General features: G+C 48.4%; 1 protein-coding gene across 7 annotated transcripts in view; it reads left to right on the top strand.

Annotated features, from left to right (window-relative positions):
* Positions 1–17128, top strand: part of DPF3 (double PHD fingers 3) — a 267179-nt gene that overhangs the window by 169464 nt on the left and 80587 nt on the right. For all 7 annotated transcript variants that reach the window (XR_006705142.1, XM_045451443.1, XM_045451447.1 and 4 more), the window contains exon 7: positions 14746–14883. Coding sequence is in view for 6 of the 7 variants with exons in the window: in XM_045451443.1 (XP_045307399.1) it covers positions 14746–14883 (138 nt within the window). In the remaining variant the exon portion in view is untranslated. The remainder of the gene's footprint in view (positions 1–14745; positions 14884–17128) is intronic.

Below are 17128 nucleotides of genomic sequence, written 5' to 3'. Positions count from 1 at the left end.
GAGAAAACCTGTTTTAAAAGTGAATTAATGATCACACACATTTATGAGGTCAAGCCATGTCCACTGTTAACAGATGGCTTCTAGGTGTCAGTCTGGCAAGCTGGAATCAGGTAGTCATGATAATTGATGTAGAATGGAATAGATTATGTACTTTTAAGCCTTTTACATTTGAATCTATTAAAATATACCCCCCCCCACACACACACACACAAACTGGGACTTAGGGTGGATTAGTGACGAAAAGCAAATAGACATGATCAAAGCCCTCGTGGGAGCCTGACTCACCTCTGAGTCACGTCGGGTATTCACACCTCAGGAATGAGTGCTCTCAACTCAGCCTCCCTATCAGTAAAAACTTTGTTCTCCACCACCCTCACCCCACAGACACGTGTTTTTGATTGTGCAGCCCATGACCGAAAACATGGCCACTCCACAGTGTTGCCTCCCTTCTAGAAAGTCAGCGGGGGATGTCCAGTTGGGGCAGTGTCAGCATAGGGTTTGGGTCCCTTCCTCCTCTTCTTGATGGTGCAATAGTGGAGGGGGAAGGGTATGGAGCTAAAAGCAAAGAGTCTGGGGATCTGGTCCTGGTGTCAGCCTTCAGCAGCTAGGACATCACTTTCCTGATCCGTCAACGTGGGGGCCCCTTTCTTGAGTCTCCAGACCTGCCCACACAGTGGGCTCCTTCCTTCCCAGGCAGTGACCTCACAAGGAGACTCTTCGTCCTGGAGACGATGTTGGACTGCCATGCACAGGCTGAGGGGGTGTGTGGGACGGGTGGACTGGTGTCTGAGGCAGACACAGCTTGTGCCCAAGGTAGTCCCAGAAAATCTGCTTGACCTCAGCCTTCTAAAATTACTCTGGATTCCCCCATACCTGAGTGTACAGCGAGAATCAGATGACTCTTGCAGTCTTATTAAAAAAAAATTTTTTTTGAGGGCATTAAGGCCCTGCATTCTCTAAGGCTAGTGTGCTTTTAGCTTGGAGCTGCAGTGGAAAAGCCAATAACGCGGCCTTCAGGCTGGCTGCCCTTGTCACTGAAGGGAAGCCGGGCTCATCACTCAGTTGTCCGCACTATTATCTTGCAGGTCTTTGCATGGGGTGCGGCAGGGGAGGGTGGGAAGGGCTCTGTGCCCCAGAAACTTGATTTGTGGAGCAGGGCCTGTGGCATGGGATTGATCCCTGGAGACCGAGTGCATTCGTTACGGCAAAGCTGGGCCTGTTTAAATATTTAAATGCCATCGTGTCGCGGACACAGGTTGCAGAGTGTCCCAGCAGAGCAGGCCACAGGCAGGGCTGAAGAGAAGCTGCAGTTTCTCTCTGCCCCCTTCACACCTGCATTTCTCTTCTTCCTTTGCTCCCACTGCCTGCCCTCCCCTCCCCAGGCCGCACCTCTGGAGCTTTCAACCATTTGGTTTGCCTTTTTGGGGCTGTAACCCACACCCTCTGGAATTATTTTCTCCTCCAGCCAGAGCTTGTTCTCAGCTAGCTGTTGCTTAATGAAAACTTTGTGGCAAACAATTCCTCCCAAGATGTGGATGACCAACAACAGGATAGAAATTAGCGTTTGTAGAAGTTTTTTTTTTTTAATATTTTTTTTCCTACAGAAATAGAATATATACTCATTGCAGAAAAATCAGAAATTGCAGATAATCATAAAGGAAAAATAAACATCACTCATAGTCTTACTCCTGAGAGGTAGCTTACATTCTAGTTTTGTATACTATTTGAGGATTGTGTCTCTGTCTCTGTTCCTCTCCCTCCACACACACACACACACACACAAATGGGCACACACACACTCATGTGCACACACTAAATGAGACATACCATTTTAACCCATCCCCCCACTCAACAATACATGAAAAGCATCATTCCGGGTCAATAAAGACATTTTTATGACATTTTAGGGCTATATGGTGTTCCATTACGTGGACATGCCCCAGTTTGCTCAATCAGTGTTCCACTTGTTGGACATTTAGACAGTTTAAAGTTTGTTCGCTATTGAAAACAATATTGCAGCTATATCTTCACATACGCTTTCATTATTTCGTAGAAGTAGAATTGTGAGGTCAGAGGGCCTGGTGCAAAGCCTTTGATTTCTCTTACTTCAAGTCATGGTGGGGGGTAAGGGAAGTAGGCAGCAAGGTCAGGGCCGTCCAGGTTAGAGAGAGCTGGGTGAGGAGGAACGTGCACTGACTTTGGAGTGAGAAAAAGCCGAGGTCAAATTGTGGTTCTGCTGCTTGTTAGCTTGTTATCTGGGACTTTCTGAGAAAAATTCATTTTGCTGCTGGGAGCCTCCGTGTCCTCAGCTGTGGAGTGGGGATAATACTGGTTGGGAAAGGTATATGTGATACTGTGCATAAAAATGCACATGATATGTTCTGAAGGAAGGTTTCTTCCTCCTTTGCCTGTTCCTTATTTCCTCTATCTTCAATAGAGTTGGAAAGATAAGGCTGATATCATAGAGTTAACACCCCACCAGGAAGATTTTATTGAGTAGGTTGAGAGCACTGTCAGAATTCAGGGGAGGGAGTGGCCAGGGGGTGGGAGCTGGTATGTCAGAGGGTGTCTCCCTAGGATGCCCAGCAGATCTGTAGTGAATGAGTATTGACTTGATTTTGTTCTCTAGGGATGGAGGGGTATGTGTGGGAGTTGGTAGGTGGGTGGGCTGGGGGAGGTAATCAGTAAGAGCAGAAGTTTGTTGACTTATGTTATGGGCCTGGAATGTTCTATGGGTTTTATCTATATTAATTCTTTAACCCTCAAAAAAGTGCCGTGAGACAGATAGTATGATCATCTCCATCCTACAGATAAGGAAACTGGGGAGAAGAGAGGTTAATTAAGTTTCCTGAGGTCACATAGCAAATAAATGGCAGAGCCAGGATTTGATCTCAGTCAGCAATGCCTCCCTCCCTCCCCTGCAACGTCTCCTCACCTCCTGCCTCACTCACTTGTTCTTAGAATCTACCTTACCATGTACATACCTTTGTGTAGGCCACCTGGCCCGTTGGATGATAGCAATCTCTCTGTCTGTCTGTCTGTCTGTCTGTTCTTCAGGCTGGAAAGGGAGCCTTCAGAGGGCAGGAACTATGCTACATTCATCCTCCATCCCAGCCCCAGCACAGTGGTTGCTCCCAAAATGTTGATGACCGTGGAAGGCACGTAGCACGACAAGAGGGAGACCAGCTTGGCCAGAGCCGAGCATTTGGGTAGGGAGATTGGGGGGCACAGTGTTGGACAAGGGTACTGGGAATGCCAGACTGATTTGCTTAGAGGTTGGCCTGCATAGTCAGTGGTGAACATGATGATCCAGACACATCTCTGGAAAGGTTAATCTGGAGAAGTAGGTGTTCAGGGGAGAGAGCCTAAATGAAGCTTGATGGCTGAGAAGGAGATAGGAGAAGACATGAAGTCTGGGTGATGATGACCGCAGGAGCAAAGTAGGCAGGGCAAACGAGCAGGGCTTTATGGATGAAAAACTTGCAGAACCTGGCAGAGGACAGATAAGATGTGGGGCACGGGGGAGAGGGAGGCGGCAACGATGACTCTTGAAGTCTTGAGCTTGGGTCACATAGGCATGAGGGAGGCTTAACTAGAATGTGCCAGAGGAGGAGGTAATTTTGGAGAGTGATGGAACTTTGACATAGGAGATTGTAGAAATAGGACATGTGGGCAGAAATGTTTAACACGTGCTAATGGACATTTGTTTCCCTGAAAGAAGTGGGGCGCTTACACCAATATTGTAGGTGGAAGGGCGCCTACCTCAGGTAAGGGTCAGTGAGACATACTGGATGGGTCGGGACTCAGAAATAAAGACTGCTCTGGGGTGCCTGGGTGGCTCAGTCAGTTAAGCATCTGACTTCGGCTCAGGTCACGATCTCGCGGTCCGTGAGTTCGAGCCCCGCGTCGGGCTCTGTGCTGACAGCTCAGAGCCTGGAGCCTGCTTCGGATTCTGTGTCTCCCTCTCTCTCTGCCCCTCCCCCTGTTCATGCTCTGTCTCTCTCTGTCTCGAAAATAAATAAACATTAAAAAAATTGAAAAAAAAAAAAAAAAAGAAAGAAAGCCCGCTCTGAATCCGAGGTGGCATTTATGTCAGAGATTCACCCAGAGATCCCGAGGGAGAGCACACTAGCCAGATTCCAAAATGTTGGGGGGCTGCCATGCTTTATGGTAATATGTCTAATTTTTTTTTTTAATTTTTTTTTCAACGTTTTTATTTATTTTTGGGACAGAGAGAGACAGAGCATGAACGGGGGAGGGGCAGAGAGAGAGGGAGACACAGAATCGGAAACAGGCTCCAGGCTCTGAGCCATCAGCCGAGAGCCCGACGCGGGGCTCGAACTCACGGACCGCGAGATCGTGACCTGGCTGAAGTCGGACGCTTAACCGACTGCGCCACCCAGGTGCCCCTATGTCTAATTTTTTTTAACCTTTCTTTATTTTCCCCAGAAATGTTGACAATTATATTTATTACTTAAACGTTTACTGTATGATTAAAAGAAGACTTCTATTTTGCCCTTTAAGTACATTAAGGATATATGCTAGTGTAGGACTCACTAGAATAAGAAATGAAGATACGACCTCCACAAGGGGCGCCAGAAGATGGTTCTTGAATCAGAAGTCCAGGACTTGAACCTGCGGCCTCGGGCAGATCCCAAAACCTCTCTGAGCTTTACTTTCTTCTCCTGTCAAGTGAGGACAACGAGATTCACCTTAGAGGGTTTCCAAGAGGGTTAAATGAGACTACGCATAAAAACAATTAGCTCACTGTCTGTTTCATCATTGTGCTCAATACTTACTTTCTTTATGCCAAGCCAAGAAAGGGTACTTATCTCACACCGAACTTGGGTCCCCAGTTCTGGTCTGTGCACCGGCCGTCGGAGTTGGCAGGGACCAGAGAAGCCAGGGAGCATAGCTAATGGTGGATATTGGTTTATGTGCCAGTCACTTTATAGGGATGAGCTCATTCAGTTCTCAGAGCACCCATCTGAGATGTGAACTCTCATCATCCCCATTTTCCAGACAAGCAGACTGAGGTTTGCAGAGATGAAGTACCCTGCCCAAGGTCACACAGACAATGAGCTGACCCAGGGAGGCAGGCCCCACACTTTCCCAGAACTCTGTTACCCTGCTTCTCAGCAGGGCAGGAAAGAGTCCCACTGACACATTTAATGCATTGATTTGGGGAGTTTCTGCATTCTCTGCTGGGGATCCGAAATCAGGTTATATAGTATTTAGAGATGAAAGGCTTGTTGCTTTATCTCCGTTCTTCCTGTTTTTTTAAAAGCCGGAGTCACATTCATATACCGCAAATTCCTAAAATAAGCAGAATGCCCTCCGTCCGTGGAGACACAGGACTTGCGAATCCCTGGCATTTGGTAGATCCTGGCTCTGGGCTCCTTCCTAATACATGGGTCAGTGCCAGGCCCCAAGGAATGTGGCTTTGAAAAATCAGGATGTTACATCCCACCCCTATCCCATCCCCCTGTGTTTCTATCCGGAAGAATTCAGTTTAAAATAAGCACCAAGTGTGGCCTCAAAGAAGAAATGAAGCCACAGGAAGGCAGCTGCTGACCTGGCTTGGTAGGGGAAGGAGAGGGGTGGAGGCAGCCCTGGGTGGATCCTTAGGCTGCAGCCTATGCTGGTTTTGTATCGGAGTTGAGGGACTCATTGCTTCAGGAGGCCTACAGGCCTCAGAGAGCCCAGAGCAAACAGAATCATGAAGTGCTAGAATCAAAAGACTTCCAGATCATCTGATTCAACTGTCCTGTGCTACAGATGGGGAAACAAAGGCCCAGAAAAGTATGGAATTTGTCCAAGGGTGCACAGGGGGTTAGTAGGAGAGCCAGGGCCTGACCCCAGGCCTGCCGAGGGCCACCCGCACTGCTGGCCTCAGGGCTTCTGGGAGAGGAGGAGTGGCCCCCCTGGACCTGCCCAAGAGGAGCTTCTTGGTGCCTACACGTTGCAGGACCTGGACTATTCTTACCATTTGAGCTCAGTGGAGCCATCACTGGCTCGTAGAGTAAGGCCTAGGCATTTAAAATAGAGGAGGGGCACCTGGGTGGCTCAGTGGTTTAAGTGTCCAACTTCGGCTCAGGTCATGATCTCACAGGTGATGGGTTGGAGCCCTGCGTCAGGCTCTGTGCTGATGGCTCGGAGCCTGGAGCCTGCTTCCGATGCTGTGTCTCCCTCTCTCTGCTCCTCCCCTGCTCGTGCTCTATCTCTCAAAAATGAATAAACATTAAAAAAAAAAAAAACCCTCATGCAGTGTTAGAGTAAATTAAACGTGTACTTTAAAAAAAAAATAGTCACAGGGTCATCGACTTGCATGAGTATGCAAGTCTGATGTGGTGGCTTTTTGAAGTATCCTTGAGTTTTGTCCCAAGCCAAGGCATGGCAGGGCTTTTCCCACTTGGAGCTTCTCCCCACCCTGGGGAATTGGTTGTAGGTGTTCCTCCATCCCCCAGATGGTTCTGCAGAGGGAAGTCAGGAAGGTGCAGGGAGCCCCAAACATCTATGAACCGGTCTGGCAGGGTAGGCATCTCCTGTCAAAATGGCCTCCTTTTGTATGTGTCCTGGGCCCAATGGGACATAGGATTCTACTCAGAAGGGCCGAATGGAAGAGAACTGGACGGCGGAATGATTAAAGAGGTGTGGGCAGGATAGAAGTGCTGACAAAGGAGAGGCGGAGCCCTTCTATCTGGGGTGCCAAGGAGCAGGGGGAGGACACGCGGTGCCCAAGAGAGGGGGGAGTACCTGTGCCAGCACGCTGCCCAGGCAGGGACGGCAGGGCACAAACCCCCATCTTCCTTCTTCTCACCCTCTGTCCTCTTGCCAGTGCCTCCTGCTGGCCAAATGCCATGAGAAGCAGAGGGCAAGAGGCCATAGAAGTCAGCCCCAGGCACTGGGAGGGGCGTCGAATGGAGAATCACTAGTGCACCTTTCAGTCATGTGCTCCAAAGTCGGGCAGACCTGAGTTCAAATCCTGGCTCTGCCATTTAGGGAGTTGCTTCGATGCCCTAAGACTCCATTTCCTCATCTGTAAAGTGGGGATGACAGTCCTTATCCTGTGAGCTGCTATGAGATTCAATGTAGGATTGTGTGCCTACCTCGCGGTCTGGAAGTGTGATGCTTTGCAGGCACGGGCAGAAGATGGGCACTGCTGGGTCGATTTTACAGATGAGGGAGTCGGGCTGCAGCGAGAGGGAAGTAGCCTACTCGCGTTGTATGAAAGTGCCACTGGGCAGAACTGGGAATGAGATGCGGCCCGGTGACTCCCAAGGCCCAGGCTTTGTCTCTTGGACGCTCATCCCGTAATTGCTTTCAGTCGCTGCTTTCAGTCTCTCGGAAACCACTGGCTCAGATACCCACTGCGTGCTCCAAGTTGGGCTGATGAAAATGTGCCAGAGTCATTAAGTTATCAGTGGGGAAGGCGGCTGCTTCTCCCCTGCAGGAAGGCTTCTGCTGTCTGCTGCAGCCGGCTTTGTTCACACAAACTGCCCCTGATTGTCCCCCCCCACCCCCCGCCTCCTCCTCTGCCTCCTTGCCCCACTCTACTCCCCCAGATAAGGAGTGAGTGGGGTAGGATGGGGGGGGGGTGGGTGTGCTGTAAATATTCCGGGGCAACACTGAAGGTATTCATAACTCCAGACAGGAGGTCCTACCTGGAGACTCCAGCTCTGGATTGGGAAGTGGGCACACACTATTTCTGCAGCTTGACAGATGGATCCGCCCCAGGGGAAGGAGAGGGAGGAAGGCAAGCTGGACCTTCCTTATTGTCACAGCCGGTCCTCTCCACGAGCGCCGTGCCAGGAACACAAATCCAGGTGCGTGCTTGCCAAGGTGAAAAGAAGAGCCTCAGGTTGTGCCCATGCAGGGTTGGCTGGTCCCTGGGGCAAGGGATTCAGAGGCGCGTGACGCAAAGGAGAGGGCCCTGGGGAAGGAGACTGGGGCGGGGGTGGGGGGGGGGGATGGGGGCACAGCCCTCCCTGAATGCTTCAGCAGTCTTAGGGCTCGCTCTGATTCCGCACGGCAGAGAATTCCAGAGTGAGATTGCCGAGGAGGTAAAAGGAGAGCAGATGGTTCTAAGACTTTATTTTCAGAGGGTATTTTCCCCACCCTCTTTTTCTTGCAACTCCATCACCCCTGACTTCAGAGGAGAAATGACTAGATACTCCCCCCCCCCTCCCCTTTTGGGTTTCTTCCCTCTGCCGATCCGCTTTGACGGCAGTAGTGATAACAGCCGACAATGGCTGACACTTGCTATGAGCCAGGCACGGTTTTAAATGTATTCTTTCATGAAACCTCACAATGTGAAGCAGATGTGCTGTTGCGATCATCCCCATTTTCCACAGAGGGTGCTGAGGCAGAGAGGTTTGGCACCTCACCCCCGATCACACAGGCGGTTGGTAGCAGACGAGGCAGGGATTTGAATCCAGGCAGTTCAGATCTAGGGTGTCCTCTCACCCACCACAGAGAAACCGTCTCTCTGAAGGCAAGCCCGGCCCAGAAGTAGGGCCAGAGGAGTGGGTGGCACAGAAATGACCGTGGCTGCGTGGTTAACTTCTCTGGCCAGACTTCCTGTGTTACCCCAGAGGGGCCTTTTACTGCCACTGCAGGGCTGCTAGGGTCCTGTGTTCCACGCCACAGCTCCTGTCCTATCAGGGCTATTGGGTTGGTTGTTTGGAGCAACTTAGTCCCTGATCTCTGGACGCCAGCCCTAGGTTTCCAGGACCAGGTACGCAACTTATGGGGCCCAGTGCAAGATGAAAAGGAGGGGCCCTTTGTTCCACGCCTATTTACAATTTCAAGATGGTGACAGCAAAGGATTAGCCCAAGTGTGGGGCCCTTCTGAGCATGGACCCTGTCTGAACGCACAGGTCACACGCCCATGAAGCCAGTCCATCAGTGTTTGGAGCAGCAGGGACATAGAATAGAATAGGGCTGGGTTTTCCTTTTCTTCTAATCCAGTCAAAGTAGGATTTCCAAGGCATTTCTTTCCATCAAAATGTAGCAGTTTGATCCAGATACAATTCCACCAAAATAAATCTCAGAACTCTTTTGTCCCTAGGATGAAGTCATTCAGTGGCCTGGCACTTGGGTTAGAAGCTTCGTTTTGGGGTCAGGCATCTTGCTGTATTATCTCCAATCCCTCCTAACCCTGCCTTTTAAACTCCCCCTCACTCCTGCTCCCTTCCCGTTGGCCTCTGAGGCTGTTCTGGGATCTGCCCTGGTAGAGAACAAGCCCCAGTCAGCCTCCCTGACCCACAGTCCCATCCGCCCCCCAGCCTCTCTGGTGGAGCCACGCCGGAAGGAATGGTCTGTCAGCCCTGTCACCCCACCCCATTCCTCAGGAGCATCCTAGGCCTCTGCAGTCTTGTCTTGTCCTCCATGAGGCTGAGGATTCCCTCCTCAGGAGGCTGAGGTGGCCTCCTGGCTCTCAAATCCAGTGGACTCTTTTCAGTCCCCATCTTTCTTGACCCTTCTTAGGCGCTTGACTTTATCCTGGCTCTGCCTCTGTGCACAAGGCTACTCATCTGTAAAATGGGGACTTGGGTTGCCGTGAGCAAATTTACCTGAAGCACGAGAGCAAGCCTGGCGCATGGCACATAGTCAGTGGCTGTGAGTAGTGGCTGTGACCGGTGGTATCAGTGGTCCTGTCATCTGGAAAGCCTACCTCTTTAAAAAAAACTCTGGCATAATTTACATACGGTGTTATAATTAGTTTCAGGTGTACAATATAGTGATTCAACAATTCTGTATATTACCCAGTGCTCATCCTGATAAGTGAAGTCTTGATGCCCATCATCTGTTTCACCCACCTGCCCTCTGATAACCATCACTTTGTTCTCTATAGTTGAGTCTATTTTTTAATTTGTTCCTTCTGTTTTGTTTCTTAAATTCCACACTTGAGTGAAATCATATGGTAGTTGTCTTTCTCCGACTGACATTTCATTTATTGTACCCTCTAAATTAATCCATGTTGCTGTAAATGACAAGATTTCATTCTTTTTTATGGCTGAGTAATATTCCATTGTATCTATATATGCCACATCTTCCTTATCCAGTTATCTACTGATGGATACTTGGAAACCCTACCTCTTTGGCTTGTGTTGCTCCTTCAGGGCTGAATCTTTCTTAAAAAAAAAAAAAAAGTTTCTCCTTCTCCACCGGATTCTTAAGATGCTGGTGTTTTCTGAGTTCTTTCCTCTGTCCACACCTTTCTTCTCTCTCTGCACGATCTCTCCTCCTCTCCATATCCCTCACTTCCACCCTGACACCTCCCCCATCCACATCTCTTTCCCCAGTTCAGGGTGTTCAGGGCAACCCCAGACTGAACTCATCTTCTTCCTTCTTTAAATCTCGTTTTCCTCCTCATCCTTCCATCCAGTTGCCCAGTAGAAACCTGGGTGTTTTTGTTGCTTCCCTAACTGACACCAAGTGCCAGCCGTGAGTTGCCCCGTGCTGGTCATTGGGGATGCAGCAGTGTGCAAACACGGGAGGGCCCGCTATGCTTGCTGCTGGTGGGAGACACACATATCGATCCATGATTCATCCTAGGAAGGTAACAAACTGGGATCCTAATTTTGATTGGAAAGACTTCCCTGGGGAAGGACATTTCAACTGAGATCTGAAGAATGATGAAGCATCATTAGGCAGATCGGGGCTGGGGAGCATTGTAGGCAAAGTGAAGAGCTTGTCCAAGGGCTTTCCGGTGAAAAGAAAAAAGTTTAAGGGGTGGAAAGGCAATGGGCAGAAGGGCAGAGAAGGTGGTGGAACGTTGTGTCGGGTGAGGCTGGGGAGCCAGACAGGGGCTGGATGGTGCATGGCCAGGAAGGTGGGGGGTTACTATCAGTCTTTCTAGGCTCCTCCTTGCAGCTTATACCCACCCCTTTTCACCAGATTCCTTCTCTTTAACCCCTCTCCCATCCTGAAATCCTCATTGTTCACACATAGAAAATTAAAATAGCCTCTTGCCACCTTCAAATCCATCTTCTGTACTGTAGTCTTAAGTGGGATTTCCAAAATGTAAATCTGAGTAAGTCGGTCCTCAGGCTACAATCCTCCCCTGGCTCCCTATTTTCAGGACCAAGTCCTGCCCAGCTTTCTGGCTTGTTAGCTCCCTCACGCCACCCCTCCCCCCACCCTCCTGCGGGCTGTTCCCAAAGTTAGGCAGCCTGCGCTTTGGTGCCTGAGTGCCCTTGCCTCCTTTGTCTGTATGGTGATACTCTGCTACCTTGCAGGCCACAGCTCACCCACCGCCTCCAGGAAGCCAACCCTCCACTCGGAGGCCGCTATGCCGGCCCCGCCTCCTGCCCGCGCGCATGCGCACACTACATTTGTTCCACCTCCCTCTTTGCATGTGGATGTGTACGTCTTCTCTGCCAGACTTTGAACTCCTGGCGGGTGGGGACTGTGGTTCCTTTACCTTTGTCCTTCTCATGCCACAGGGCTGGACACATATTGGATGCTAAATACACGTTGTCTTGAAGACCTGGTGATGAAGGAATACCGTGGTATAAGCAGGTGGTGAAAAATGACACTCCATCAGGAGAGCCCTGTGTATAGGGACGAGGGTTAGGAGGCCAGGTTTCCATGATCTCCACGTACTGTCTGGTTCTGTTTCTTCTAATGACCAAGCGCAAGTCTCACTGTCCCCGCCTGCCACTTCTATCCATTCCAAAGGGCAGGTGCACCAGGGTGGGCAGAGTCAAGCCTAAATATAGTCAGTCTTCTAGCAGAGTGGTTCTTAGACTATAGAGTGTACCAGAATCACCCGGAGCGCTTGTTGAAGCAGAGATTTCTGGCTGCACCCCCAGAGTTTCTGATTCAGTAGGTCTGGGGTGGAGCCCAAGAATATGTATCTCTAACAACTTCCCAGGTGATGCTGATGGTGCTGGTCTGGGGACTACTCCTTGAGAATTTCTTTTCTAGCAAAAGGATTTGCTATAAAAATAATTACTCTCTATGGTGTTGGGAAAGGAGATGCAGGAAGCTTTTTGCTTGGGTTTGGTTCTATAGGTTTAAAGACCTATTAGTATGAGATTAATGTGGATAGGTGGATCAGATTCTACACGTTTCCCTCCTCCCCCGTCTCCTGGCTTTCCCACAAAGTGTTTCTGTGTTCATTCATCAGCTATTCAATGAATATGTTTTGAAGGTGTAATACATGCATGGCAACATATGAGGCGGAGTTGTTGCTATTAAGATGAAATTAGTATGAAACCGTCCTGAACAGGAGTCCTCTGGTATAGACGTAACTATAATTCAAGAGATCAAAGAAGAAATGCCCACTCAGATGGATAGTTCATTGCCCAATCAGCGGAATTGTCCCAGACATCTAGTATTAGTGGGAATAAACAATTTTATAGTGAGACCACATGACTGTGAAGATCCTGAAATTCTGGGGGCACCTGAGTGGTTCAGTCGGTTAAGCGTCTGCCTTCAGCTCAGGTCATGATCTCATATGGGCTCGAGCCCCATGTCGGGCTCTGTACTGACAACTCAGAGCCTCTGGAGCCTGCTTCAGGTTTTGTGTCTCCCTTTCTCTCTGTCCCTCCTGGGCTCGTGCTCTGTCTCTCTCTCTCAAACATAAATTAATGTTAAAAAAAAAAAAGATCCTGAAATTCTGTGATTAAGGAAGACAGTGATAATTGACACAACATGGCACAAATGCTGTGGAATTTGTAGCAAGGAGTCCCCAGAGTCAGCTGAGGCCTCCTCATGTAAATACTGATACTATTGTCCTTGTTTTTAATAAACATTTATTCTTCACCAACAGTGCTTGGTTACTTAGTGGATTTCTATCCGATGACCCCATAATTTGCTGTTTATTGACCTCAGATCATTGAAAAGGTTAAATAGAAAAAGCCACAAGCAGGCCCAGAGTGCGCCTCGGGGCCTCTTTAGGTCCCATTGCCTGTGTCAAATGGAATTGAGATGTGTGGTGTCATTTTATTTTATTTTTTTGAAATATTTACGAGAGGCAGAGAGGTGGGGGGGAGGGAGAGGGAGAATGTAACTAGCCAATTGTAGCACTTGAATTTATAGTTAGGTCACCATATAATACAGGTCACCAACTTGAATTTCAGACTCTCACCTTTTTAAGAAAGTCCAACCAATTGCTGAATTCCATTGTATGAGGTTAAGGGTCAAAGTCCCTCTTTTAGGAGGGTCGAGCACTTAAGATGTGGCAGACCAAGCCGAAGCCCCTAGCCCCTCATTACCATTAATTGAGCATCTGTTATGTGCTGGATACTGAGTGAGATACTTTACATACATTATTTATAATCCTTCAAGGTAAGTAGTACTATTATCATCTTCAGATAAGAAAAAAGGCACAGAGAGATTATGTATCTTGTCCAATTTCACACAGCAAAAAACCTCAATTCATTTTTGGAAGTCAGCATAACCATAAAATTGAAACACGGTAGAAGATAGGTCAAAAATTATAGATCTCATCTCGTCTGAGTATAGATCAAAAATGCAAGATTAGAAAATAGAATGCAGCGGTATATCAAATAGATAATACACTCTCATTCTAGGAATACAAGAATGGTTCAATAATAGGAAACATTAGGAAATCAACATAATTCACCATATCAACAAACTGAAGGAGAGGCGTATACTAGTAGATGCTGAAAGGGTGGCTGATCAAATTCCCCTGTAATAAAACTCTAAAACAGGAATAAGAGGAACTACCTAAATTTGATAAAGACTAAAAATTGGCCACATGTATCATTGTAAACAGTGAACCACTAAATCCAACTTTGTTAAAAGTGGCGGTGGTCTGTTCTTGAGTTATTTAGCTGGACTTCTGCTTCTCAAGTACTGGGCAGCCAACCAATGGAAGTACACCTCTCTTCTTCTGGGCCCCACGATGCCGTATTTATGTTGCTTGGTGCCTTTGTCTCAGACTGTCCGTGTGAGAGGTAGTGCTTGCGAGGACGCATTCCTAGATTTTGGGGCTCAGAGACTTCCTGGGGCTTCAAGAGCACAAGCTCTCAGATGCCACCTCTACCAATGATGCCTTGGCCTTGTGGTTTTCATGGCGGAAGTGGAATGTGGTTTTCTGGCACAAAATCACTGCACGATACATCACAAATATCCATATAAAGCTTTTGTACTTTACAGAGTTTGCCACAGCGTAGTGGAAGGAGCACTGCATGGGAATCCAGGAGACCTGGGTTTCTAGTGGCTCTGCCACAACCAGTTATACGTTCCCAGCCAAATCATTTAGTCTTGCTGGGCCTCACTTGACTCATCTGTGCCATGGGATGCTGGACTGGATGGACTACCAGTGCTCTTTGACCTCAAAGTTATAATAATCATAACCCTTACCATGTGCCTGGCACTGTTATAAGTGTTCTGCATAGAGGTTAACTCATCACAGCAACTCTATGAGTTAAGTACTGTTATGATTCCCATTTTGCCTCTGAAGAAACTGAGGCACAGAGAGCGTAAATGACTTGACCAGGGTCTCACAGATAGGAAATGATGGAGCTCTTCAATAGTTCAACTTCCATCCTTTACTTTTCTGGTTTTTCTTTACCTGGGCCCATGTTGTTCATTGTGGTGTTTGTTTTGTCCAGCGGAGTTAAGGTTGTTGAGGGTGGGAGACGCTTTTTAAGGGAAACCCAGCTCTGGGGTAGATGGATGGGAGTCACTGCCTGGGAGAATGATGGCGATGGCTGCAGAGGTTGCTAATATTTGCCCTTTTCCCTCTTCTCCTCTTTTCCTGTCTAGTCTGTGGCAAGCGCTACAAGAACCGGCCAGGACTCAGCTACCACTACGCTCACACTCACCTGGCCAGTGAGGAGGGGGATGAGGCTCAAGACCAGGAGACCCGGTCCCCGCCTAACCACAGAAATGAGAACCACAGACGTGAGTTCCCAGTTGTTGGCTGGGGTAGTGATGAAGTGGGGTGGGGCAGTGATGAAGTGGGTGGGCAGGGCTGTAAAGTGTTCTCTTCACCTCTGGTATCTTTGGTGGCACCCACTGATTGGTTTCGGTGTCCTGTGGTGACTTGGCTGTTTTAGCCCAGCCCCAGCTACCCCATGGGTCATCTAAGCCCCAGGTTTAGAGTAAGCTGGGCCGGATGACGCACCCAGTTCTGTTCCCAGAGGAAGGAGATGAGTGTTAAGATACAAGGGAAACATCCTCACCTGGCCATTGTCAAATGCCAGACCTATCCCTCTTTTCCCTCAGCTCCAGAAGTTTCGTTCACAGATACCACCCTGACTTGGGCATAGCCCTTGGGTATGTCAATTCTGATGGACATTCTAAACGTCTCCTTGGCCACCAAGAGATGTGGGATAGTCTTGATTTATTGCCTTGGCTGTTATAAGGGTCACAATTTTGGTTCAGGGCTCTCCTGTCTTAGAAAAATAGGACCCTTGAGTCTGTATGCTTTCCTTGAGCACTCCATTAGGATGCATAATCTGGGGACACTTGTCAAAAACTCAAAATGGGGAGGCATGATGGAATCTTTAGGACTTGCTTCAAGATATGGGTCATTCTAAGATCATTAGGTGAAGAATAATTGTGGACATGCCATGTATTTTGTATTTTGTTCACAAGATTTTGTGGTAGGTGGTCTTAAAGTGAACAATTCAATGTAATTAAAGGGATCAGACATTTAAAAATATCCAGACTCTAGGATCTGAGAGTGACTCCTGTGCATTTTAGTCAATCAACTTAGTCAACAGATGTCCATCAGCTGCCTTCACCAAATATTTGAAATAATTAACATACTTTGGCCAAGACCTTTCTTCGGATTCATGTTGGTTTTGCCTAACCCTCACCCTCCTTTCTTCCTGTAACATGGCCTTCTGTATTAGTTTGCTCAGGCTGCCATAACAAAATACCACAGACTGGGTGGCTTAAGGAACAGAAATTAATTTTCTCGCTCTTCTGGAGGCTGCAAGTCCCATATCAACATGTCATCAAGACTGATTCCCACATAGGCCTCTCTCCTTGGCTTGCAAGTGTCTGCCCTCTCGCCCCCTCTTCACGTGGTGGCCCCTCTGTGTTCCTGTACCCCTGCTGTCTCTTTGTGTGCCCAAATTTCTTCTTGTAAGGATACCAGTCAGATTGAATTAGGGCCCACCCTAACTTGATCACCTCTTTAAAGGCTCTCTCCTTGAATATAGTCCTATTCTGAGGCATGAGGAGGTAGGAGTTAGGGCTTCAACAGATGCATTTTGGGGGACCCAATTCAGCCCGTACGCCTTCTTTAATTCTTACTCATTTGCAAGATTCAAGTCTTCCATGCATGTGACCGACCTTTATTTTCTTACCTGCTGTTGTCATCTGGATAGAACCTGGAAAACCCAGCATGAGCGTCTGACAGAGCTTGCTCGTCTCCCCTTGCCAGCTTCTGAGTAATGCTTAGCTCTCTCTCTCTCTCTCTCTCTCTCTCTCGCTCTCTTTCGCTCTCTCCTCCCCAGGGAGAGGTTCCCTTGGTCCAGTCACACTCATCTTTCAGAAAGGAACATGCACGGGGCAGCTGGCATTTGCATCTCCCCGTCTCTCCTCTTATCCCTTTTCTGATCTAAGTGGCCCAGGCGTACCTATTGTCTCCTACCGCAAGGAGGCCAAGAATGAGCTCTTTCGATTTGGGTCACTATCTGGAAAGTATTTATTAGCCACAATTGCTCTCTCTGAAGTATTTGTTAACTTGGTATTATTTCCCACTCCCCCCAGCGCTGGCTTATCTTCTTGACATCCCTTCTCAAATGTCAAGCCATTTTGTCCTTGTGTTGTGGTTTTTTACTCACGCTATAGGGTTCGGAATGCTTCTCTTTCGTCTGTGTCTCTTTTGTGTGTGTGTGCGTTGTGATGGCAACAGCAGAGGAAGGTTCCTTGTGGTCCCCCCAGGTATGCTGCAGGCCCTGAGTGGATCAAGGAAATCTCTTTCTTAGCCGTCCCTGCCATCTCCCCAATGCCCCACTTGTTTGCTGTTGACTTCCAAGATGGGCACTGCCATAGTTTCCTCTGTCCACCAGGATCTCCTCGTGTACTCTTGTGAGTCAGTGTCTTCTGTCTCCTCCTGTCCTCTCTGAGAGGCCAGATGGCCATGCTTGGTTAGGAAGCTGAGTCTTTCCTCCTCCTAGATGGAGATGTGTCC

This window comes from Leopardus geoffroyi, chromosome B3 (assembly GCF_018350155.1).
Source record: "Leopardus geoffroyi isolate Oge1 chromosome B3, O.geoffroyi_Oge1_pat1.0, whole genome shotgun sequence".
In the NCBI taxonomy this organism is placed as follows: Eukaryota; Metazoa; Chordata; class Mammalia; order Carnivora; family Felidae; genus Leopardus; species Leopardus geoffroyi.
The sequence above is the reverse complement of the archived record's forward strand: the minus strand, read 5'-3'. Positions and strand labels throughout refer to the sequence as shown.